General features: G+C 33.4%; 1 protein-coding gene across 9 annotated transcripts; it reads left to right on the top strand.

Annotated features, from left to right (window-relative positions):
- The first annotated feature begins 6,407 nt into the window (after nucleotides 1-6,407).
- Nucleotides 6,408-16,204, top strand: LOC140876315 (SUPPRESSOR OF ABI3-5). Of its 9 annotated transcripts, none has more exons than XM_073280249.1 (18): nucleotides 6,408-6,544; nucleotides 6,843-6,967; nucleotides 7,863-7,992; nucleotides 8,181-8,221; nucleotides 8,520-8,729; nucleotides 8,867-9,308; nucleotides 9,391-9,462; nucleotides 9,578-9,670; nucleotides 9,751-9,830; nucleotides 10,466-10,619; nucleotides 10,813-10,897; nucleotides 10,978-11,069; nucleotides 11,155-11,223; nucleotides 12,437-12,616; nucleotides 12,941-13,127; nucleotides 13,911-14,855; nucleotides 15,155-15,339; nucleotides 15,687-16,203. In XM_073280249.1, exons 3-18 carry the CDS (start codon nucleotides 7,945-7,947, stop codon nucleotides 15,864-15,866), a joined length of 3,063 nt encoding a protein of 1,020 aa, XP_073136350.1. In that variant the 5' UTR covers nucleotides 6,408-6,544; nucleotides 6,843-6,967; nucleotides 7,863-7,944; the 3' UTR covers nucleotides 15,867-16,203. The 9 variants fall into 9 exon arrangements, with proteins under 9 accessions (XP_073136350.1, XP_073136349.1, XP_073136346.1 ...); XM_073280248.1 differs by having other exon boundaries at nucleotides 7,625-7,992; XM_073280245.1 differs by having other exon boundaries at nucleotides 7,587-7,992.
- The last annotated feature ends 11,144 nt before the right edge of the window (nucleotides 16,205-27,348 follow it).

Here is a 27,348-nt window from a genome sequence, read left to right as displayed (position 1 = left end):
TTTTATTGCATGCTTTCCGGATTCACGCAATTATGTCTAAACATGCATACAATCATAATATCATATATTATATAGGATGATCGATTCCATTTCTAATTGACCCGTGGTTGCCAATCACGAGTCTTTGTCCAATCCTAGGTAATATGCAGTATGCAATGCAATCCTATTACATGTGCTTCCAATTTACATTTCTTCAGTCTTTATTGTCTCCTGGGCCCACCATCTTCAAATCTTGATCTCCCACTAAATCTAATGTATTTACAATAAATAACAATGACAAGTAGGGGATACATTTTTAGGGGTGGGAACGGGCCATAAACCAAGCCCACTTTTATTACATATGACATTCATACTGGGCCATAAACCAGGCCCATTAATAAAACCAACAACAATAAAAACAAAATGTAAATTCCTAACATACACCTACAAAATTGGTCATGGCAATCGATCATCCTTATCCAATACCATTTAATTCAAAATTAATTTATTGGATAACATGCAGTGGCAATTCAAAATTAAACAGGATAAAATCATATTTTATATATAAATCTCATTTTACATATAAAATCATATTTTATCTCTTTATCAAATAAAATCATATTTTATCTACAAAATCCAATTTTATAGATAAAATCATATTTTACTTAATATATCCATAAGATCAAATCTTATCATCAATTGTACCAAAAATAATTGATTTCAAAATTCAATTTAAGGATAAAATATTAAAATTTTCCAAAAATTCAAATTTATCCAAAAATCAATTTTAAAATTTACGGACTCGAACAATTCGATCTGAAATCTCGTGAACCAATCAAAAAAAATTTTTGACCGGACCAAAAATAAAATTTTAACACATTAAAATTAATTTTAAATAAAAATAATAATTTTTCCCGCGGGCCGCCCGGGACACTCCCGGGCCGGCCCGCACCCGTGGGCGCGGGCTGGGGCAGCCCGGCTGCCCCATTAGGGCAGCGACATTCGCTGCCCTGGCGGCGCCTGGCGCCGCCCCTGGGCGGCGCCGTGCGCTGCCCCCACCGGGCAGCGATCCAATCGCTGCCCGGGTTTTGCCCCGAAATTTTTTTTTTTTTATTTAAAAATATTTATTTTGTTTCAAAAACCGAGACTCAAAAACTTTTGTACAATTGATTAATTTTAATCGTTTGATCTGAGCAACCTGGCTCTGATACCACTGTTGGAAAACTGGCGGTCAGATCAATTACGATTGATATCCGGTGCAGCGGAAGTTTAAAAATTTTATTATGGAACAATTCCATAGTGTGAGTATCAACCGTTCAACGATTAAATTATAAGTGTGTGTAAAATTAAATAACAATTATTAAATTTTACCTTCAATCTCGAAGCGAGATTATTGGACACCACACAGATTTCTCTGCGCTTCTTGTATCTCCCAGGAACTGATGAACTCCTTCTATCAGGTCCACGAATGGAGGTTTAATCCCTCTGATAGATTGCACTAGAAAATCTATCAGAAGTTTTCTACGAAGAGAATAAACGAATTTGATTCGCTATTCCAGACTGAAATTCAAAATCACAGACTGGAATTTCTCACGCAGAGAAGGGAGGGGGGCGGCCGATTTGTTTTGAGAGAGAGGCTAGGGTTTCGAAATTTTGCTCTCAAAATTTATGACCAGTTGTTTCTAATTTCTGTACTGCAATAACTTATTTATAATGCAGGCCACTAACAGCTTAGGGCCCATTAGTCATAAGTTGAGGCCCGACAAGCAAAGCCCGCACGTTCAGAAATTAATATAAAATTCATCGTGACTCCGATTGATGAACCGATTTCACCAATGTGCACAGAAACCATTTCTGCACATTTTAAAGTCTAGATAAATTTTCCTGAATCCGAATTCAGTGGTTTCCAAAAATGTCAATCCCTATGTCATTTTAGGAAATCCTACTCCCTTACTCTTATTTAAGAAGTCCAACTTCTTTATTCATTAAATTTAACTCTTTAAATTTAACTATCTCAACGGGGATTAAAACTCCATTACACTGTGTGACCCTCAATGGTTCAGGGATACAGCTAGCCGTGGGCTCACAACTCCTTGTGACTCGGAACAACGATTTCCGACTTGCCCAACGAATCATGGTAAAGCGCCTAGAAACATCGCCCCATGATTCCCTAGGTATCACTGATAGTGCCTACAAGAACCAGTAGATTTTGGTTAGCGTACAGTACGGTCCCTTCATCCATATATCCCGATCGAATCAACAACCATTGGTATATCGAGAGTCGCTCAAGATTCGATAACTATGCAATACATCTTGAAGATCAAATTAGTGACATCGCATGTGCTACTAAGAAACCATTTCTTAAATCACATCAAGTACTCTGGCCAGAGATTCGTCACACTAATATCTCCTCAGATCGCATAGGATATCCACACTCGCAAGTATGTGGTGAATCCTTGACAACAATGCATCGACTCCTATATGTGTTGTAACTGTACCCAATCCCGACACCTGATGACCCCCATAGAGTCGGTAAACGAGTCAAAGCACAGTACTAGCATATAGAGTCTCCATGATATTTCAAGTAGTAAGGACTAATGGTGTACAACCAAAACCGCGGACTTTATCCACTCGATAAGTGATAACCACTTGGAAAGTCCGGATAGGGTAGTTCGATTATTCATCCTATGAATATCCATTTGCATGCTTCGAACATCTCCATGTTCCCTACCAATGAAACGTGGTACTCCGCATCGCAAATGCTAGTCTCAAACTCGAGCGATCCTTATCCTTATTATCGGACGGCTCAATCGACTAGGAACAGTTTAGAATATACAGTGACTATAAGATGTATTTCATGATAGACATCCCCATGTTCTACCACATCTTACATACACTATAGTATATTCAAGGTCTTTATCAAAACAACAACAGTATATCATAATATAACAATATGAAGAAAGATAAAGTCATTGCCATTAATAAAAGTGTAAATTACATTAAACAAAAGATCGTTTGTACAAAGAGTCATCAAAGCCCATAGCCACAAGTTGGCTCACTGGGCACCCACTCTTTCAACTTATATGGTGCAGGTGAGTACGTAGAGGAAGATGTAGTACCTACCGGCGGCGAGGACGTATGAGCAGACAGACAGTGATCCCCCGCAGCCGTCGTTTGAGTCATTATGAATATTTTTAAGAATTTTTAAACCCTGTTATTTATTTATTTCTTTTAAGTCATTTCAGTGGCGAATTTTAATACTATTTTTATTAAGTAATTTATTGCATGCAAACTTTTAAGTTAATTGTTTTGACAGTATTTTATTTAAGTTTGACTCAGATATTTAAGTATAAAATGTTGCATTTTATTTAAGTTATTTTTAAATCTGTTTATTGTTGTGCATATATGTATGGGCATGTATGTACATTTATTTTACTTAGGATAAAAAAAAAAAATTTCCGCATATGTTATTTTAGAAAATTTGGTTGTTTCATTATGATCAATTATTCTTTTTGGATAAAATTTAATTGATAAAAGGAAAAAAAAAATTAGTGCGCCCGAGCGGTCAAAAATGACCGACCGAGCGCAGCCCTCACCTTGCAAGACAGTGGGCTTTGGAAAATTTGGGCGCTCGGTCCGTCAAATTTTACCGACCGAGCGCACCATTATTTGAGCGAGACAGAATGTCTGTCAAAAGAGGGGCGCTCGATCGGTTAAAAATAACCGACCGAGCGCGCCTTCTACAGTCCGAAAAGATGCGTCTTTTTTTGGGCTTTTTCTGTCATGGGTTTCATCCTTACGCCATAAATCGTGTATTTTGGAGTCATAGTATATATATATATGAGTGTTATAACCCAGAGAGATAATCGGAAACATCTGAGAACATCAAACGATTGAATATCAGATTTCTCTGCAAATTCTTCCCTCTCTCTTTCACAAAAGAAAAAGTTGATACATATTTTAGTTCGACGAAGATCGAGATATTTGTTGTGCTGTTATATCTCGATTGAATAGTCATTGTATCTTAGAGACGATTGCCGCCAATGTTGAGCACTGTTAACGGGCAATTTCATCTTGCGGATAGAGAGTTTCTCTTGCCTCGACTTTGTTCATCATTTTTGCTGCTGTTGTTGCTGTTGACATTGAAGTTTTCAGAATTCGGAATACATCCTAATAACAATAGATCCCGAGAATTAACATTGTATTCGGTCGTTCCTTTTAGTTTGCTTTTTCTCACTTTTAAATTAAAAACGTAAAAATCCGAGAATCAAAATGTATAACGTTTTAAAGCTTTTAAGCTCTGAAAATGTGTTTGGTAAATTTTTTTAAAAACAGCTTATAAGCTGTCAAAATAAGCTGTTTGACAGCTAAGCTGTTTTTAAAAAAAGTAAAAGGGATGTACTTTTTTCAAAAAGATCTTATTTTAATATTCTCTCTCTCTAAAATGTCCTTGATTATTTTAATAAATCTCCATCTTATCTTCAACTCATTAAATATTAAATATTATTTTAAAAAAAAATTACAAATCACATAATTTTTTCTAAAAGTAAAATATTAAAAAAAATTTATTTTTTAATATAGGTTTATTCTAAAACTATTTTCGTATATTTATAACTCGAAACATTATTTTCATAGAATTATACCCTTTTTGGTAATTTTGACAATAAAAAGATCTTGTAATACCAAACATATCAATACCTTTAAGTTGTTTAAAATAAGTTTACCCAAATACTTTAACAACTTATTTTTAAAATAAGTTCTAACAGCTTATAAGCTCGTAAAACAGCTTTTAAGCTCTAAGAGCTTATAAGCTCTTTTTAATAAGATTAGCCAAACACCCTCTAAAATAGTTGAACAAATTTCACATAATATCTTAAAATATTTTTAAAAAAGTAATATTTTCCATGCAAAATGCCATAGACTTTAATATAAAATATTAAATGGATGTTTTTCAATCATTTTATTACTTGATTATATTATTGTATTTTGATTATATTTGTTCTAAATGGCTCGTTTTCTTTAATTACCTCATCATTGTTATTTTTAGGAATTTAAAATTATATTTATATTTTTTATAAAAAAAGTTTCTTATTTATAAATATATAAAATTTATATTACAAAAATAGTTACAATTTTTTTTACTCTGATAACCTATTTTAAAATTAATAACTTAAATTTAAATAAAAAAGGATAGCAATGTGAATAATATATAAAAGGATTATATTTTGTGTGTGTTCAAAGTTAAAGGAGAACATAATTGTATTTTTAAGCCAATTGGGGGTTGCAACAAAAAAACATATTTGTTAAAGGGAGTTGCAGCAAAAATTGTATGACACAAAAACCGATTCTTAATTGTAAATATGCTCAAGGGATTTTATCACAAGTTGCCCATAATATAAACAATTATATAAATAAAATTATTGATTTACTAAAATTTCGGTTTTTTCGTTCGGTTCGATTTTGAGATATATAATCCGAAACTGAACCAAATAAATTTTGGTTTTAACATTTATATCTGAATTTCAAATTTCGGTTTTCGATTCAGTTCTGTGTTTGGTTTTTCCGATTTGAATTTACGGTATTTTTGGTTTTATCTTAAGTTTGAACACCCCTAATACCAACATACCAACCCCTCAACTTTAATAAAAAAATTTTGAATAGAATAGATAGTACAAAAGGATAGAATAGAAGAATATAAATATATATATATATATACATACATATATATAGAGAAGTTTTAAGCTGCCCAAAAATTCCTGCCTACCTCATTCTCGATCACTAAAACTCTGTACCGGATTTTAGTTGTTTTTTTTATTTTTCGAATCACTAAAACACGGTACCGAATTTTAGTGGTCGGAGACGAGTTGGACATCATTGGTTGGAAAACCTGAAAATTTCTATATATGAGAAGTTTTAAGCTACCCAACAATTTCTGCTCACCTCGTCCCTGATATATATATATATATATATATATATATATATATATATATATATAAATTTTCAGCTGCCCAACCAATGATGTCCAACTCGTCTCCGAGCACCGTGTTTTAGTGATGCGAAAAATTAAAAAAAAAACAATCACCGTGTTTTAGTAATGCGAAAAATAAAAAAAAACAATCGGGGACGAGTTGGACATCATTGGTTGGACAACTGAAAATTTATATATATGAGAAGTTTTAAGCTGCCCAACAATTCCTGCCCACCTCGTCCCCGACGTACCGGGTTTTAGTTGTTTTTTTTAATTTTTCGCATAACTAAAATACGGTATCGGATTTTAGTGGTCGGAGACGAGTTGAACATCATTGGTTATTGGATTTTAGTGGTTGCGGACGAGTTGGACATCATTGATTCGACAGCTCAAAATTTTTATATATATATATATATATATATATATATATGAATGCATGTATATGTATAAGCCCAATCTTATTAGACTTGTACAATACCTATCAGCACCCAAAGCCCACGAATTCATCCCTAGTCTGCTCTAAAGGACCTAGAAACCCTAACCCCATTGATCGACTGCCCAGTTCAACGGCGGGACGGCGAGCTTGCTTCGTCGGTGGTAAATCTCCGGCGTCTATCTTTAATTGTTTTCATTAATGGTGATATCATGTTTTGTTTTCTATCGTATGTTTCAACAACTAAGCGCACATATTCGTGATGGGTTTATCCCCCGAAAGTGGTTGTTTCTCTTTGAAGTTGCAATTTTATATGAAGAGTTTTATTTTTATGGATTTTGAATTGCTGGGTTTAGAAATCAATACCAATACCTCCCAATCAAAGTTTGTTTCTTGATTAATTTTTTTTCGTCTCTTTGTTGGAAAATGAAAAGAAAGTTATATTAGCTTTGTTTCACGCAGACCCGTATTGGATTCAAGAAGTTTAGCTACCGGTTTTAATTATGATGGTCCTACACACCTTGAAATCTGTCGAGGGGCAGATGAAACTTCTTGGCACTTAGGCGGTGCCGCCATGGTATATTTAAGTGAGTGAAAAGTGGGTCTGAATAATGAACAAAGTATGAGCATAGATTTGTGTCGGGCAAAAGATTAATGTGCATGGTTTCTGTAATGTGGTACAAATGGTGGTGGTTGCATTCTTTTTCGTTGCTTTGATTTTATTGGTTTGTTACTTGTGTGGATAAATTTAATGTTTGTAGTGTAAGTTGGACAATATACAAGATACATTGAGGCCTACCGTCAATGACTGTTATGCTATTCTTTTTTTCCCCCTGACAATACCACGTATCATTTTGCTATCAATGTGTAAGCTGTATTTTTATTTTGCATGCTTGCAGTGTGTTTTTTAGATGGCGTTTTTCGTCTGTTGTGCAGTTTGAGAGAAAATTCATTCAACTTCCTTAAATTCTATCTGCGCCTCAATTGAAATGCCAACTAAATCTGATTTAGATACTTGTATACTTGCTTATACTTTACATTGTCTATGTAACTGCTATCTGTGCCGTGCTGCTTTTCTTGAGATTTGAATGTGTAACTACACTAAACCTTAATGGATCAATTCTAACTTTTTTTGATGAGTTGTTAGTGCTGTTACCTTTTCTATACTTCTTGTAACAGAAAATTTTTCTTGTAATTTTACTAAAGCCAAGTGAACATTTATGCCGCTCATCAATTGAATGTAGTATCTGTCCTCAAGACCTCGACCGGCGGAGATCATTAAACGACTCTATGGGCAGATGATGTTCCTGATTATTGTTGATTTTGCCCCTTTGACACATTAGCTTATGTACTTCAGTACTTGAGAGAATTCTCTAAGATGGATGATTTGGAAGTGTATTTTTGAGGATGCTAGAGGGAAGCCAGTTGATCAAAAGTTTTAGGTTGATGATTGCATAACTGCTATTTGTTCATCGATTACAGGAAAGATTTGATTCATCTTGCTTCTGCAACTTCTCAACGATTACCAAGATCTTTGTAGGAACGTTGACTATCGCCGGAATCAATGGATCCTGGCCGCTATGGTCTGCAACAAGGATGGGAGCATAACAGCGTAATTGTGGTTTCCTTTTAATCACATGATATTTGAGAAATTAGGCTCATGTGATTCTCCATATTTTTGCGGCATCTCATCCTTATTGAATATATGAGAGAAGCCATGGAACAGTGAGGATGTGGAATCGTCCCTATCTTTACCATGATTATTAATTGCTGATATAGCTTATACTCTTGAATCCACAGGCCTTGGAGGGTTATGGTGCAGTTCATGATTCAAGTTTTCGGTGAGTGCACTTTTTGATGCTTATGGCCAAGAGTGTAGTCGGTTTTTGTTGTGAGATCGAATATTCTTGAAGCGCATACTTAACAAGAATGGAGTTGGAGGTTTCTCTTGGATGGGTTAAGAGCAAAGTAAATCTGGGGCGTTTATGTTTTCTGCTTTTTTTTCCTCTGTTTATGTTTATAATGTTAAGATTAAGATTTCTAGTACTTCAATATTGTAATTTTCCTTGTTTCATTTGCTTGTTCCCGTTATTCCTTTCACTTTGTTCTATCGGACTTCCTTGATATTTTTTTTGGCAGGGCTGGTGGGTCGTATGAAGATCGGAGGTTTTTAGATGAAAGGTTCTCAAGGGATAATGTCTACCCAAGGGGATCCCTTCACCGGGACATGTTGGAGAGGGATGACTATCCTCCTTCACATTCAACAGTTAATATGTGGTCACAAACAAGGAGAAGAAGCTACGAAGAAGAATATCCTATTGAGAAGGATTACAGACGACATGAGAAGCTGTATGTTGATTCATGTCAATCAATGGGTTCTTTTTTGTGATGCTGATAACTATGACTAGATTGATCTATATCTTGATTGGAAACACTCATAACTGTTACTGGAGTATTGACAGTGCTTGTGATAATGGATTTGATAGGCCTGCTAGATGCGGAGCGCGTGACCGCGATGACTATGCGTATGATGATTATGACTATGATTATAGGTCTCGTGCTTCTCACCAAGGCAGGGAGGATAGCCACGAAAGAAATTATGATTACGGACGTCAAAGTTATGATTCTGATTATGACAGAGGCAGTAGGAGAGAAGGCAGCTGGAGAAGGCGGGAATCTCGAGATCGTGAGCGTGACAAAAGAGGTCTGAGTTGGGAAAGGGATGGAAGCCCGTATGGAAAGCATGAACATTCTCGATCTCGATCTCGTTCTCGTTCTCGTGCTCGGGATGATCGTGCTAGGTCAAGGTCTCCACTAGGTAGGAGTCATGGTCGAAGTCATAGGGAAGACGGCTATGATGACAGCTGGCATGAGAGAGACCGACATAGAAATCACGATGACAGACATCATCACGACCATTACCCTGTTGTATGCTTCATTTATACCACAAGTTGCTTTCTTTATTTTCTTCTCTTGTTTGATAAATTGAGCTTTTGTGCTCTATTTATAGGCTCCCTCTGCCACTGTTGTTGCGAAGGGTCTTTCTCCGAAGACCACTGAAGAAGATTTATATCAGATCCTTGTAATTATTGATTATATATACAGCTTTCCTTTACTACTTCAATCTGTGATGTGATTACATTATTTACATTGGTCTACACATTTTCACATTCATGTCTTATTTCTTGAAAAAACAGGCTGAATGGGGACCCCTTAGACATGTTCGAGTCATTAAAGAGAGAAATTCTGGCATTTCTCGTGGATTTGCTTTTATTGACTTTCCTTCCGTGGTATGGAATTGCAAAAGGTTCTGTAAACATGTTTGGTATTTGTTGAATGCTGTCAATATGGAGTTTATTCTTTTAAGCAGGATGCAGCTCAGGCGATGATGGATAGGCTTGGGGATGATGGCCTTCTTGTAGATGCTAGGAAGATCTTCTTTGAATACAGGTATAAGGAACTCATTCGAGTCTTTTGTCTGTTTTCGGCATTAATTTAGTGTAGCTGTTTGGTTGAAAAGTTAACAAATTAATGAATTTGATGGCATCTTGAGAACAGTAAAATGAATGGAGAGTTCAGAAGTTTTCCTATTATTTGACCATGTTTGTAGTCGTGCAAAAGTCGCATGATCTAATTTGTTTGAACAAGAATTACTAGTTCACCAACAAGCAAAAAAGGGGATTGGAAGAGAAATGGTACTGTCGAAGGGAAACTGTCGGGAATTTTTGGGAAAATGCGTGCTCGTGATTTTTAGACGTGTATAGATAACATAGCCTCTTCTACGAGGGTGTCATAACAGTATTTTTGAGCTAGGATGATACCCGAATATTTTGCACAATGCTTTTGTATCCTATATCTGCTTTCATCCTCTTCATTGTTGCAATGTTTCAATCTTACGAGCTAACTTACATATTTGAATTATTGCTTTCTTCCAAAGAGTCTAAACTGCAAGATTGAATTGATTTGATTACTGATTAGTTTCTTATTTTTTATTAGATTGTTGTCAGCACCGAACTAAGCTTGTTATTTATTTCTGATGGAACTCTTTGTCTACCACTGCGAAATAAATTTTACTTTCATTGCAGTAGTAAGCCAACTGGGATGGCTAGTGGATCTAGTGGAGTAGATAATGCACCAAGATCAGGTCATGGTAACCATAGAAGTGTCTCAGTGCCATCTGATTGGATGTGCACCATATGTGGCTGTATCAATTTTGCTCGGCGAACATTCTGTTTTCAGGTTTAATTTCTCATATTTCTATAGAATATTTTTCCACTTTCAGATACTCCCGTTTCACTACCGATGTGTGCCACATGTGGCTGTATCAATTTTACCCTCTCTAAAATAGTGAAAAACCTCTTCTTATCTTTCTGCATAAGAGGTTAGGTGTCAGCAATACAAAATATTGAACACTCTGTCCATCACTTTTCAGTGTAATGAGCCTAGAACTGAGGATGCTCCTCCAGCTGACATGACATCCTCAAATCCTGCTCCTATTGGCAAGAAAGGAGAGACAGGTTGGTTTATGGTGCGGCAGCATCATTAACAAGCATAACTTTTCTGCATTTAAGAATTCTGAAATCGATATGCACTTTAGGTCCTACGTATGTTCTTGTTGTTCGTGGATTGGACGAAAATGCTGATGAGGAAATGCTGCGTTATGAATTTTCTAAACATGCTCCTATCAAGGTGCGATATTTTTCCTCTATTATGTGTGCTATTTTTGAAATCTTCCTTTTAGTTTATACATATAATAATACAATCAAAATTGCAGGATTTGCGGCTCGTTAGAGACAAATTTACGCACGTCTCAAGAGGATTTGCTTTTGTGCATTTTTACTCAGTAAGTATATTGTAATTTTAGTGCCTGTTAATGAATAATTGCTTACAGTTATGGTGCTAAAATGTCGGCCAAAGGATTTGGATGTTATTAGTTTGATGTGATATGGTACTGAATATACCGAACTTGGTGATGGTAAGAAATAAATAAGGGAGGGCATAACCTTTTGTATGATTTATGCAAGTAAAGAAAAGAAATAGAAGTAACAGCAAACATCTCCTTCCAATGCATTTTTGTGTAGTAGCCAGGCTTTTCGTATTGGTGTTGTAGTATTTCTTTTGCTACAAAATGATTATGTTATGTGTTAAAATAGTCGAGATAAGAATTGTAATATTACAATTAATGCTGTGATACTGAAAGAAACTAGCTGAAAGTGCGGGTATCGAGCTCCATTCTATATATTCTTCTTCTTCTTAAAGGAAATAGACCAGAAAAAAGGTTCTATTGATGAGAGGAAGAATCTGAAACCCAGAAATAAAATGAAACTGGTGCTTTGTTTGAGGTAAAGTGATGGACACTGCGGGCGTATAGAATTTTGTGAGAATGGATTTTTAATATTTTGTTGGCTGGGGAAGGTAAATAAATGTATGTTATGACTCATCAAAATATGGGGACTTGGTTTCAAAAATTGCTAAATGTTTTGCTTTCTACTTTCTAGGGGCTGTATTAATTTAATTGCCGAAGAGAGTTATGCAAGAAGGGTTGTAGGGGGGCTGTACGAATATAATTGCTGGATGGAGTTAAGCAAGAAGGGATCAATATAATTTCTTGTCTGTCATGTATTAGGATTTTGCTTATCCTTGAATATTAGGTGACCACTTCATGAAACCTGTGCAAATATAAAGCCACTTGATGTTGAAAGTTGAAATTAACACATGGTGTGAGACTAAATTTTTGGCTGATGAATCCTGAAAAAATGGCTTGCAAAACTTTTATTATATCATATACTGTTTGTTCCATGTTAACTCGAGGCATAAATATGTACGAAATTGGATCTGTGAACTGTATTTTCTTTTTCTTTTTGGGTGTTCTCTCTACTCTCCAAAATAATATTTTAATTTGCCACTGTAATAGTTGGTTTTGTTGTCTCTCTTCTTTGTCCCTGGAATTCGATTTGTCTTCATTCTCTCTGAAAGCTCATCTTTCTGACTATTCTTTTAATGAGGACTAGTATTTAGTATAAATAATTTGTGTCTGTATGCTGACTTACCTTAAGGTTGAGGATGCTACTAAAGCACTTGATGCAACAAATGGCACTGCTTTGGAGAAAAATGGTCAGATTCTTCGAGTTGCCTATGCCAAAAGTATAATTGGACCTGGATCTGCAGCTTCAGGAGCTTCTCAGTCTAGCAGTCTCGCTGCTGCAGCCATCGAAGCGGCAACATTTGCCCAGCAGGTTTGCTATCTATCCTTCTCTGCATCACTTGCCATAGCTGCCATATCAATCAGCTGTTTCTCCTCATGTCCTATTAGCATTCACTTTAAAGCTTCTTAAGTTAAGTTTTTAAGTGTTGATACCCTGGAAGGGATTTGTATCTTTGGTGAATAGGTTTGTTTTACGTGCATTAGCAGTCGCCAATGTACATCTGTGCTGTATTTTTTTCTCCCTTGTATGTCTAGTGTATTTGTTCTCCCTCCAGCCCCCACCCGCCCTCTCTGTGCGTGCTTGCTACCATAGTTCTGCTCCATTTGAGACATTTTTTTCCTGCATATCTTGTAGTATGATGCAGTTGGTTGGGCGCCAAAAGAATATAATCCAGATGATAAACAAGCATCTGGTGGTCTAGAGCATGGTGGAGTCTCAGATCAAAATAATTCTACCCCTCCGCAATCTGGTTTTGTGTGGGATGAGGCCTCTGGCTATTATTTTGATGCTGCTTCTGGGTTCTACTATGACGGAAATACTGGTATGTTTTACAGTTTTTGCGCTGTGTTTTTTTAATAATATATCCATTTTTGAAGACATGAAAACGTCTCTAGATTCACAAAGCACCAACCTGGACCTACTTTGAAGGTACCATGTCCATTGCTGCCATTTCAGTGCTTTTTATGACTCGAAAAATTAAAGCTATTTGTTTTTCTCCTACCGGCCAAAAAACAGAAGAATGATTGTTATTTGTTTTAAATCTGATGCTTGGATTCATGAACCATTGCTCCAAAATGGACGGCTGAACCAGAATCTTAGTCTGATTAATTGTACCGGTTACACCTTGGTTATGGTTCAAACCAATTTAATCGAAGTTTATTCTTTTGAAATTAAATGGTGGATCGAAAAAATAATGGGCTTGTGAGGGTGTCAGAGTAACTGAGTTCAATGATTTGAGATAATTATATCATAGGAAGACAATCAAGCAAACTTTTTGACCTGGTGTAGTGCGCATATGCCATCAAGCAAACTATTAAGCTGCATGCAAAGACAAAGAATCTGTTTTGTGCTGATTCATCTTTATTGTTGCATGGCCGACAATTCTTGTGATTTGATGATATACTGTTATATTATGTTGATATAAAAGTCCTGTTGAAAAACTTTTAGAGAAAAATATTGTTTCCACTGAAATACAATGTATGTGATATTTTTACTCATTGTAATGCTTGTAATATAATTTCCTATACAAATCCTAGATCTGGTGGTGGTGGTTTCTCTTAAATGAGATGCAAGGGATTTGATTTTTTAATCTTCTGCTCCGTAGGTTTATATTACGATGGCAACAGTGGTGCCTGGTATTCTTTTGACCACACAACCCAGCAATACGTCCCTTGCACTAATCAGAATGATGAAACAACTGAAAAGCAGATTGAAACTTCCAAGGCATCTGATGGTTCCAGTAGTCGAAAAGTTGTGATATCTGCCCCAGCAGCTACCATAACAGCGAATGAGAAATCTGCTTCATTACCCGATGCTGTTCAGGCAGCAGCAGCAGCAGCAATAGCTGCTGAGAAGAAGGAGAAGGAGAAATTAAAAGAGATCAGACTAGCCTCCAAAAGTAGCATTTTGGCTAACAAGAAGAAAATGAATAATGTTTTAAGCATGTGGAAGCAAAGGAGTCATGAAGGACAAGCACCTCGTGTGGCTCTTGATGACAATCAATTGTCAATCTCAGCTGAAGAGAAAGCTATTCCTGCATCATCAACAAAGAACAAGTTAAAAAATGAGGTGCTGACTGCAAAAGAAAATGCTTTGGCTGCTTCTGGATTTACAACGAGTGCTGTGACTCAATATACAAACTTGGAATCTCAAGAAAAGGCAAGGCCTGTTATTACTAGTTCAGCTAACACTTTAAAGGGTGTTATCAGGGGCTCAGGCGTGGGGGTGGTCAAATCAGATACCCTTTATACAAGTTCAGCGGGAGTTGCTTCCAATTCTTCAGTCAATACACTTGGCACTGGATCAACTTTAACGATCACTGATACGCCCACAACAATGGCTCCATTCAGAACAGATGCATCTGCCTTGGGTTCTTATGCACAGCCTGTTGCTAGTGGTAGTAAAAGAAGGTTCTCGGAAATGCCGTCTTCTTCTGTTTCAAATAAGGAACAGTCACAAAGTACTTATAGGGATCGTGCTGCTGAACGGAGAAATTTGTATGGTTCATCAGCTTTTGGGGATGACATTTCAACTGGAGTTGGAAATTCAAGTAAGTGGTCTTGAGTTTCTCTTAATGCCGTGTTCTCTCTCTTTGATCGATAAATTTTGTCGATACATTGTTGTATCTAGAGTTACTTGGGGCATATTGCTCAGAAATTTGAAGAATCTAATTTTGTGATGGGGAATTGTTGGAATATCATGGTCTTAGCATCAAGCTTTGACTATTGCACTTAAATAAAGATTTGAGAAGGATCTTATCCATTGGGTTCGATTGCTAGTTTTATTTATCTTCGGACTGTGTATTGACTTGTGAGAAAATTTATGTTCCTGTCATCGATGGGCTTCAAGATCGAGATTCAACATATAAAAGGGGTGTCATGGCTTCTATGCCTTTCCCCCCTGGTGTTGGAGGTGGACGTTTTACTGGAGATTTGGATGGTCAGAGCTACGATATTATCACAGCGGACAGGGCAATTGATGAGAGCAATGTGGGCAACCGGATGCTACGGAACATGGGATGGCAAGAAGGCTTGGTACCATCTCCCATCCTTATCTTGCACAACTTTCATTTTTTTAATTAAACTTTCATCTATTTTCCAAGAAGTTGAAAAACTTCTATTGCACCAACTAACTTATGTCAACAAATCCCCTTGCACTGCAAATTCGATTGCTTTGTGTATTGTTCCATCTCCTTTTCATTTGTTACATTCATTGGTGTATGTTGTCCTACGCTGGAATTGTCCTCTTTTAATTTGGAAACTTGACTCATCAGAATCATTGGTTATGTAGTGGCCATCCAAGTTAAGTTTTTTCTTGCCCTGATCTGACTTATGGGGTTGGAAATTTCGTGGTTTTTGTGGTGTCTTTTCCATGTTCACAGGGTCTGGGGAAAGATGGCAGTGGCATGGTAGAGCCTGTCCAAGCGCAAGCCATGGAAACTAGAGCAGGTCTAGGTAGCCAACAAAAGAAAGTGGACCCAAACCTTGAGGTGCTGGCAGGAGATAGCTACAAAGCTGTTATTCAGAAAAAGGCCATTGCCCGGTTCCGAGAAATGTCATAAAATGGCCCAATATTGAGGACAGTAAGCACTTGAGCTGATCTTTGCAATATATTTTTCAGGGTTGCTGTGTGTATAGGTGCTATTTTCGAGTCCTGTTTGCACTAGTACTAGTTGATGTCAATCAACCTATTTATTTTTATAGGCAATTTCTCACAGCGTTCATGATTGTAAAACGGGTGAGTTTCGGGTATGGTCATGGCCCCCCATCTCATGGGGTCTTACCGAGTGCCATGTCTTAAACCATTGTAGGATCGAGGGGAACTCATGAGATGTACCTGTGTTCCAATGAAGGAGCTTTTGTTTATAAAACACGTGTTTCTTTCTTCTTGGATTGATTCAAATTTGCTTCTAATACTCAGATTTCATGATTTTGTACTGTAACTCGAAACCAAACCATGACGAGTCATCAACCCATAGTATGTCTGTATTTATCACTGGTGGTGACGAGCATTTGTTAGTTTTGTACTTACATGGAGCGCTTGCAATTTTGTTCTAAATTCTAAGATTTCGACAGAATAGTTAGGTTATCTGACTTAATGAATTATTTATAATTTTAAAGGTAGATGATAATACCAAAATCATGCATCCAACGGTTCGTATTTTTACCCATAGGCGTAATTAATTATATATTGTTGACATGACAAAAGGAACATTAGATCTATCATTGATGTATTACCCATATGCTAGGTTGAAATCTACCTAATTTTAAACATATCTTGACTTGTTTGGGTGTCGAAGTGTAGTTATTATACAATAATTAGAGTAAAAAAATAGTTGTTACTCTTCTTGTTCAATTTATAGTCACATTTTTCATCATTCTATCTCACGAGGTTGTGAATGTTTTGGCGGTTGTAGTAAGCATCGAGATGATGTCCATTGTGTATTTGTGGTGTTGACCTTCTCAATTAAAATTTTTTTCTACGTTGCATTTGAGTATTTCTTTCCTTATGATTGGTCAAATATTAGTTTGTGGATATTAACTAATGCCTGTGAATTTTCATTTTCATGTGATGGTTCACATAATCTAATGGTGTCGAGACTGACAAAAAAAATTATTGCAGGTGAAGAATAAAATAAACCTCAATTAAACTAAAATGGAATATTTATAGGGCAACTTGTAGATAACTCCCTAAATCAAACATAAATTTCAATTTACTCTCTATATTTGTTTTTTCGAAAATGCCTTTATCGTTATTTTAATCATTATTATTTCTTGAATTATCAAATGTGGAATCGGATTCAAAATCTGATTCACTTGATTCATCAAGATAATAAATATTTTCATCATCGGATGAAAATTCAATTGTTTCTATGGGATAGAATCCAATAGTATATATTTCTTCAAGAAGTTTAATTTTATTTTTCTTTTCGTTTCGTTTTGGACATTCATTCGCATAATGTCCTTCTTCGTTGCACAACCAACATGTGCAATTTTTTCCTTTACCCTTTGGGCAAGGTGGTTTTTTGTTATCAAACTTTTTATAAAATTTTCTTTTATAAGATTTTCTGAAGAAATTCTTTTTAAATTTCTTTTTCTTATAGGGAATAAATTTCTTATTAAAAGATTTATAAGGTTTATTAAATTTATTCTGTTTCTGTCGTTTTAAATATTTGTGTGGCATGTTTGTTTTGCAACCGTATTCTTTTACTGTGAATTTCATTTTGTCACAACAAAGTTTATTGTTTTGTTTGTAGGATTTAGAGATTCTTTTATTTAGTGTTATTTCATGACATTTCTTTGTTATTATGTCTTTGATGAATTTAATAGCTCCTCCTAAAGTTTTAGCATAAGGACTAGTTAAGAATTCATCTTTACTGTGTATAGGTATATTAGGTATCTTATTAAAGATACTTAGTTTATAATGTTCCTTTTTATCAGCATCTATTAATTGATAATAGTTTGTTTCATAATCACAAATAAATTCTTCTAAGTAACATAAATTGCATAATTTAATATTATCTAATATAAAGATTGCTCTATTTTGTTCTATATTCTTAGCTACCAAATTAGCATCATTATTAGAAACTCCTAAAAATTCTTGGTACAAGACATCAACAAATAGTTCGAAATATCGATGTCCTGTCATTCCTTGTGGTAGATTAGTAATTACTAGGTTTTCAGCCCAAGTTCTTACTGCTCATACCAGTGTCATTTTTATCATCCCATGAGTTAAAACTTGAATATTCTCACTTTTGTCTAATAATGGTGTTAATTGAATTTGTACTGATAGTTCATTTGCCTAATGATCTATCTTTGATTTTCTTTCTTTGGCTGTTGAACATCTTAAATCTAAGATATTTTGTTTCACAAATCCTGATGTTTTTGATTCTCTAAGAATATCTCTAACATCTTTATAAGATCCAGAGTATTGGTCTCTGTTATATTTAAATTCTTCATCATCTCTTCCACCACTACCTTCTACATTCGTTCGTAGATTTAATCGTGGTCTAGAATCATCTTCAGATTCTGATTCTGAAATATCCATATCTCTGTATTGTTCTGAGTCCTGATGTGAATGATATAATTCTTCTGTATTTACTCCTATTTGTTCAAAATCAGATGAGTCGGTTTCACTAAACATCTCCATACTTATGTTTGCCATAACTAAGGGGATTTCTATACCATGATTCAATTTTGAATGGTGGTTCTTCTTCCATTTTTTTTTTCTTTTATCTATTGGAAGAACTTCCTTAAGATAGTTTAATATTTCATTACTATGTCTTTCTTGTTCAATTATTAATCTAGTCGTTGCTAAATCAATATATTCTTTGAAATTCTTCTCTAATTCTTGTATTGATAGATTGATCTTATTAATATTATTTTCTAAATCTCCTAGATCTTTTTCTAATTTTATTAAGGACGTCATTGCGATGAGGTTGACTCATTAACAATAACTTGTTTAATTTTAAGAATATTTTGATTCATGGTTCCAATCTTATCAAGAATATCTTCATCATTTCTAGCAAATGATAATGATCTTCTTGGTACAGACTGTTTTGTGATTTGGAGGTCATCTGAACTCCATCTTTTATAGGGATTTATTTCTTCAATAAATGCTTTTCGAGGGTGTTCAATTCTTGTAATATTTTCAAACATTCTTTCAACAGAAATAGTTGGTTTTGTTGAAATTATTCCTGTTTGAGAATTATTACTTATTGCTAAACCGACAACATAGTTTATATTGATCGGATGGTTTTCTGTTAACATAAGATTATTTCTATAAAAGTAATAATCTAATGTTAAAACGTCATTTATGTTTTTATCAAAAAGAGATATATTGTATTGTGGATAAATACAAAATTTCATCTTTTTGTAACATAAATTTCCTTCAATTTTTCCAAGGATAGAATCCTCGAAATTACGTATTCTTTTGTCACGAACTGTTATTTCAATTGGTGTATCTATTCCTTCTCGGTAGTGAGCTGATATTATTATTTTAATTCCTCCGATATGAACATATTTCAGTTCAAATCGTTCTTTTTCACTGGCTTTTGCCATGATGGTATTAATATCTTGAGTTGTTAATAACTTCAGAGTATTAGACCTTGATTCGTTATTTATTTTACAAGATCGTTCTTTTGTACGAATCGAATAATAAATTAAATTTTTCCTGGGATTAATAAAATTTGAAATCTTACTTAGTATTCCTGGTTGGTCTATTAGATTTGTTTTTGAATTAGAAAACCCTGTTTTCTGTATTTCAGCAAACTTGCTTTGATTGAATATAATATTCAAATTATACTCTTGGTTTTTTTCAGATTCTTCAGATTCATTGACCAAGTTGTTTTGATTTGGAATTGTTACTTCTGTCATTTTAACAGATGATAGAACTTCTTAATTTTCTTAAGGCTATTAAAAGTCTTTTTGTCGAATCTATCTGTTCTAATAAATTCTGAAAATTTTCGAAACTATCAATTGAAGATTGACAATTTTTAAGATGTTTCAAATTGTTTTCACAATTTTCTATATCAAAATTTGTATTTTGAGAATATAAATTAAAGATATTCATTTTTGTATTTTCATACATTTTCCATTTTGTAAAAATTGTTACTTTTATTATTTTGTTTTTGTTGATCGGATTTCGATAACAAAGTTTGTTCTTATTCATAACATATTGTTATGTCTTCAATTTCATCGTTTTCAAAAATTTGAATTATCATTTTCCAGTTGCTTGAAAAATGTTCTTTTTTATGATTTTTGAAATAAAAGGTTTGGAGATCTTTTATTTTATTCCATAATTGATCTATTTGACGTAAATCTTTTAGTAAGATTATTTTATCAAATAAATTTTTAATCTCAATATCTAAAGTTAATCCAGGCATTAATAATTTGTTTTATTTAAGCTCTGATACCAGGTTGCGGAATTCTTCAAATTCTTATGAATTTTCTTATTCATGGATTTACAGATCTGATTCATGGATTTTCAGATCTGATTCATTTATAACAGATAAATGTTTTCATATTAGTTTGGTTCCATTCATGGATTATTAATACAAATTTTAGTTGATAAATTGATTCAAATATGGTTAAATCAGAAGTATTTAAACGATATTCACGAAATGTATCATATTCATGATCATCTTCTATTTCGAACCAGTTTTTTATTATTAAACTTCCATTTCTTATAAAGGATGATGACATGATTAATGTATTTTGACTATTTCTTTGAATTAAGGGCTGCAGGAGGTTTAGGAAGGTTACATTGTTTGAATGAATCTTGGTTTTGAGCAGAGGCCAAATCCTTGATTTTCCTTAACGATCACTTGATCAACTGGTACTTGCTCTATGGATCTCCAGGTTTACTCTTAACCATGAATATTCAATGATTGGTTTCCAACCTTATCCTCCTTACGCCCTGCTTGTTTAGTTATTAGCCATAAGGCTTATTTTGTTTCTGATTTTATGTTTCTTAGTTTCTGATAGTTTTCATACGTCTTGTATGAACCAGATTGTAAAAAACTTTAAGAAGAGAGAGATAATCAAACTTCACTTACTTTTTTATAACACAAAACATCTCCTTTTATAGGCGTGGAGAAACGCATACATAATTAAAAATAAATGAAAAGAGGGGGACCACCCGACACTACATAATGGAAACAACTCATTTTACATCTGAGTGGATGCCTTTAACATGTGGTGTGGTCCACGATTTCATTTGTTTTTACATTGTGTCACTCTCTGAATCACTGGTGCATTCGGACCATTTCTTTATTGGTTTGTCTTCTTTGACAGCTGGTTTGTCCTCTTTGACATCTGCTTCTTCTGTCTGAATGGGTTGGCAATGTCCATATTTGTGAGTGGATATCATTGTTCTTAGTCTTTGACATAACATTTGTTGGGTTTCTCGGGTCATGTCAACTCTTTCTTCATAGATTTGAGCTTCAAATTGAGCTAACATGGCTTGTTCTTTCTTTTGGATTGTCTCCTTGTGTCCAGTGATTAATAAAATTTTACTGGTTGCAAAATTTATTTTAACCGTTGAGTTTCCATCAATCTTTCCTGTCTTTGAGATCATATCAATCAATGTCTTTATTATTATCTCAGGAAGTGTTGAGATATCCATTACTGGTTTCTCTTCATTTGATCCTTCGAATAAGAACTTGTCTTTTTGTTTTCGACATTGAATATATACCATTGGTTGATAGAATTTGTTATCATCCCAATCTGGAAGGGTTGAGTGAATACTCAATATTAATACTGGATCGTCCTTAAAGACTGCTTTCTTGAACTGGATGATACTATTTCTCAACTGATATGGAAATAGTTATATTTCTTGATTGTTGGGACTGACTTCCAATCCACTTAATAATCCATTTGAAAAGAATCTTGCAACTTCATGCGCTGGAGCACCTTGCAGTGTTCTTGCTCTTGATATGCTCTGTGTGTCACAAGTTTGTAGCCAAGATTCTGCAGATGGTTTGGCTATTCTCAAATAGTTTAGTGTTTCAAAGAATTCAGTCTTGAGTTTTTCTGAAAAATTTGTTTTCTCAAAAATTGGTTTTTGTGGTCTCAGATTGACCATCTTTCTTTCTTTCTTATCAAGGGCACTTTTAAACGTCCTTTCTTCTTTTTTATTTTTCTCGGTGCTGGCTGTGTCCACCGATTCTTTTTTCTTTTCTTTTTCTTTGTCAGTGTTGGCTGTGACCACTGACTGTTTCTCTTTTATCTCCATTATTATGTCAAATGGAGTTGCCATTTTGATTGGTGTTCTTGGTGAGGATGATGATGATGAAGTTATCATCTTTTCTTCTGTTCTTTGAATTTTTCTACTCAAATTCCTTTCTTTTAGTTGAAGAATTTGAATTTTTTCCTGCAATTCAATCAATTGTTCTTTTAATTGACTTAGTTGCTCCATCTTGATTATACTCTGCACAAAAAAAACATATATATATATATATATAATGGTTAGTAAAATAACTTTTTTCGTGAGTAATTCGGATAGTTTTATTATGCGTATCATTGCATTTATAAATTCTTTTGCAAGAATTGAATCAATCTTAAATTGATTATTTTACTCAAAGAGTAATTTATGTTTCTGAATATAAATATCATTTCATCAATTTATATTTCCCATGCTTTCTGAGGCATGTTCGGATGACTGAAAGTCATAAAATAATTCATGTTTCTGAATATAAATCTCATTTCATCAATTTATATTCCCCATGCTTTCTAAGGCATGTTTGGATGACTCACAGTAATTTTCTGGATCACTTAGGATCTCCTTTATTATTCCGTTACTACGGATAGTATAGTTTGGATGAAGTTCTCTGGTTAATGCGTCGGGTAATGAATTATCCGTTCCTTTGACATGTTGGATCTCGAACTGATAATGGTTCAATTCCAATTGCCATCTAATTAGTCTTGCTGCATTTCTCCCTGCATTTCTTGATATTTTCCTTGTTTTGAAATATGTTAAATTCATATTATCTGTTCTTACTAAAAACGGTTTAGAAATAAGATAAATTTCATAAGTTCTAATTGTGAATATTAAAGCTAATAATTCTTTTTCATTCGAATGATAATTTAATTGTGCACCTTGAAAAGTTCCTGATGTATAGTTGCATAATTCTTCATTATTTCTAGTAGCTGTTTTAGTAAGTTCTTCTAAATTTCTTTCTCCAATATAAGCTTTTAAACATGCTCCCCAGTATTCATCTGAAGCGTCTGTTTCAATTATTATTATATCTTTATTTGAAGGAAAATATAATTCAGGAAGATTACTAATTATTTTCTTTTTAATAGTGTCTATGTAATTAGTATCTTCTTTCGACCATTTCCACTTATAGTCCTGTTTAAGTTTTACCTGAAGAGGTTTTCTGATTTCTGCAAGTTTCTTAATGTAATTTCCAGAATAAGTTAATAATCCTAAAAATCTTCTTAATTGATCTTTATCCTTGATTTCACTAGGAAAATCATGAATTTTCTTAAGTATATGCGGTTGTAAACAATGTTTTCCATCTTCTATTTGTAATCCTAAATAATTTATTTTTGTTTTGAATAATTGTGCTTTCTTTTCAGAAAGTATAATTCCATCTTTATAACAAATATCTAAAGCTGTCATGAGATCTTTATAATGTTGATCTAGTGTTTTTGAATAAATTAATATGTCATCTATATAAACGCAACAAAAATCTATATATGATTTAAAAGATTCATCCATATATCTTTGAAAGATACCTGGTGCTTGTTTAAGTCCGAAAGGTAATACAGTCCATTGATACTGTTCTTTTGGACAACTGAATGCTGTAAGTAATTGTGTTTGTGGTTCTAGTTGAATTTGCCAGAATCCTGATTTACAATCTAAACTGGAAAAATATTTCATTTCTCCTATATAAGATAGTAAATCATTCTTATTTGGGATATAATATCCATCCATAATTGTTGCTTTATTCATCTTTCGATAATCAATTACCATTCTTTTCTTATCAGTATCTTTCTTACTGACATAAAAGGCTGGGGAAGAGTGTGGACTTTTACTAGGGATGATTATCTTAAGTTTTAATAATTCTTGAACTTCTTTTTCAAATATTTTTGCATCATCCATGTTACATCTTCTTGGTGCTTCACGGATTGTGATATTAGGGTCTTTGAGTTTTATTGAAGCAATGAATTGTTTTCTTTTCTTAATTTTGTCCTGAGGATTTTCAGAGCATATATCATGAAATTTTCTCATGATTTCTTTTTCAGGATTAATCGTTAAAATATTTTCTATTTTTAGTTCTATTGGATTTGTATTTCGTTTATGAAAATTCTTTGTAAATCCTTCATTTCCTACGCGAAATGCTGTTCGTATTTTGGAAATGTAAATCATTGATGATCCTTTGTTTAAAGTTATGTGATCTTCAAATTGTGTAAAGGAAAAATATTCTCTTAAAAAGTTATTTCCTATTATAATGTCCATTCCTGATTCTATTTGATATATAATGGGTATAACAAATTTTGTTTCTTCTATTTCTATTTTTAATTTTTTTGCTACTGTATTAAGCATGATTATTGATCCATCTCATATTCGAACTTTTAATCCTTTATCATATTTCTTCCAATAATGATTTGGAAGTATATGCTTGCTTCCTAAACACATACTTGCTCCTGTATCAACATAAGCATGTATATGATATGGTTTATGTTCTTTGATTTTAATTTGAATTTTTATATATATACTATTTGGATTAGTTTTGTTTTTATTATCCATTCTCTCATTTTTTTTAGAGATAAGGGTAAAATTGGTATTTAGAAACAAAAGTTTCTCTCTCCAGGGAGTTGAAAGTAAGTTTTATTTATGTAGGGATTTATAAATAAGTTATAAAGTGTTTTAGGGAGTGATTGACAATTAACCCATATTTATATTACTAAAATTCTTCTGGTAATAGGAGTCTCAACGAATGCTTTTGGATATTTTAATTAGCTTATAATAATTATAAAATGTGGCCATAATACTCACATGTATCCCAAAAACCAATCTTCGTTAGCAAAAAGATAAGAGAGAGCACGATGTGGAGCTCAGCTACAATATATTTTTCACTCCCTCATCATAGCATGAAAGATATTATTGCAATGTTAAATTTCTAATGATGGGAATATGCGGGGTCATAAGAATATATGGATCTCAAATAATTAAAATAAAAATTTTAGATGAAGTGTGAGGGCATTACTCTTATGTTAGCATCATATGAATATCAACCATAACCCAACGCCATACTCAAAGCAAGCAAGGAATGAATTGTGCAGATTGAAGTATTATTTCGTTTTTATTTGAATTTACAGCACTTGTGTTCAGCTCGAACACATTTAGGTGGTGGTGTTTGAATTGGTGATTCTAAATTGATGGATTTCAAACGTCCATAATTTGTTTGGGTTAGTGTGAAGAAATACGGATTAAACACAAAAAAAAAAATGAAGAAAAATGTTCAAGTTTAAAGCTAAAACATGAAAAAAGCGTCAGTTGACCGAAGTATGAAAAAGAGGGAAAAAACGCCCAAATAATAATAATATTAATAATAATAATAATAATAATAATAATAATAATAATAAACAATGTTTTTTCTGAAGAAAAAAACCAAGCTAACTTTTAGTTTTTGTGATAAAATTTAGATAATAAATATTTGATTTTATTATTATTATTTAAAAAAATTGCTCTCCTATAAAGCTCTCCTATCTAGTTGGTTGTGTGGTTTAATTTTTTTATTTTTTTAAAAAAATTATGCCATCAATAGTTATAAGACTAATATTTAGTGGAGACAATGTAAGCAGCAAGGAAGCATGAGATTAGTCTCCAAGTGATATGAGCAACATTACGACACTCATATCTTGACTCATGAGTCTAACAACTTGACCCGTTAGCACTCAAGGTGTTGCAGCCTCTCATATTGTGAGGTACCCTTACTCTAATTATATTTTTAATTAACTTGTCATTTAATATTATTAGCAAAATCAACGGAAAAGAGAAGAAGATTAAAATAGACTCCAACCATAGAAAAAAAATTGGCATGATCTTTTCATAAATAAGACATACTGAAAAGTAAAAAGCACAGACAACAATTTATAATAAAATACACTCAAAACTAGAATCAATTTAAACACAAATATCATCAAACCAAACTATAGTCGCACTGACAAGGACTAAATAAAAATAAATCACATGTAGAACACAGACTCAATCACGGTTGCGATATTTTTGCTCGCAAGCATACAATGTAAAGTTTTAATATAGGAATTAAGTACGAGTTGATCTCATAAAGAATGAATATGATGATATTTTATTAAATATTTGCAACTAATAAAATCTCAATCCTATTTAGAACTACGATAATGATTTGAATTTGATTAACAAGAAATTGCTGTAAATAAAATTAACTAACGATGAGTTTGCAAGATGAATAATCAATGAAAAATAAATTTCAGAGATACTGCACTTGACTATCCATCAAGATTACCGTTTTGATTTCATAATTATAAATTTTTCTAATTTATTAGCCAAGAATCCATATTATTTTCTACTCCCTTTCTCAAGTGATAGTAGAAGTTCGTAACTAATATTAAACTTAATATTCCTATCAAAATTTAAATATTAACTTTATTAAATAGCACAATAATTTTTCGAATGGTTTAAATTGATTTATACGTCTTTCGAACAATATAAACACCAACAATGTATTTTCATATGTCGTATTCAAAATCCCCTCTCCAAAGTGATGAATTCTAAACAATTAATCATTCAATCTATGACCAATAAATTGAAGGTATTAAAACAGGAAAACATACTAAGCCGTGCGAAGAATTTAAATATATAAATCAAAACATCAAAATCATGAGTTTAAGTCAAGATTCGTCTACCCTCTAGACTAAAAAATTAGTTAATGACGAGTTTAAAAATAAAACAACGTATGTCACATTTTTAATCCAAATAAAATGGTCGTTACTCAAACTCTTGCAAATGACACAATTAACAACACAAAACACGCATAATATCGCTCGATAAATAACAAATGTCAATTTAAAGCATATAAAAATACAAGTGCAAAAATTGCACTTATCAAATCCCCTGAAACTTAAAATTTTGCTAATGTCAAGCAAAAATAGAGTAAAAGAAAGAGGGAAATAAAGGACACCAACAAACAACTAACACATAAAATATGCAAATCATGATATTATGTGACGCAATCGGTCTCATAAATTTATATTTCATCATTTAATTCATATGTTTGCTACATCATTCCTTAGATTTCTCGTGTGTGTGATTTGTCAATCTCATCTACCCAACCTAACACTCGGATAAAATTATGCAACCAATGAGTTTCACAAATTCATTAATCCTGCCTTCCAGTTTCAAAACACAATCTACCAAGTTCAAGTTCTCCTCACATAGATCAAAATGACTTTTTTTGGTCAATATTGGGTTCAAAATATATATCAAGTCAAAATAGCCCAAAAATAATTTAATGCAATGAGACGCGTTCGTACAAATTTATCAGAACCTTACTC

Source organism: Henckelia pumila, chromosome 1 (genome assembly GCF_033568475.1).
Source record: "Henckelia pumila isolate YLH828 chromosome 1, ASM3356847v2, whole genome shotgun sequence".
Lineage (NCBI taxonomy): Eukaryota > Viridiplantae > Streptophyta > Magnoliopsida > Lamiales > Gesneriaceae > Henckelia > Henckelia pumila.
The sequence above is the reverse complement of the archived record's forward strand: the minus strand, read 5'-3'. Positions and strand labels throughout refer to the sequence as shown.

Coding starts and splice junctions, on each gene's coding strand:
- LOC140876315 (XM_073280251.1), top strand. CDS start 7,945: ATGGATCCTGGCCGCTATGGTCTGCAACAAGGATGGGAGCATAACAGC. Junction 9,309..9,390: donor ATCACGACCATTACCCTGTT/GTATGCTTCATT, acceptor CTCTATTTATAG/GCTCCCTCTGCCACTGTTGT. Junction 12,617..12,940: donor CGGCAACATTTGCCCAGCAG/GTTTGCTATCTA, acceptor CATATCTTGTAG/TATGATGCAGTTGGTTGGGC.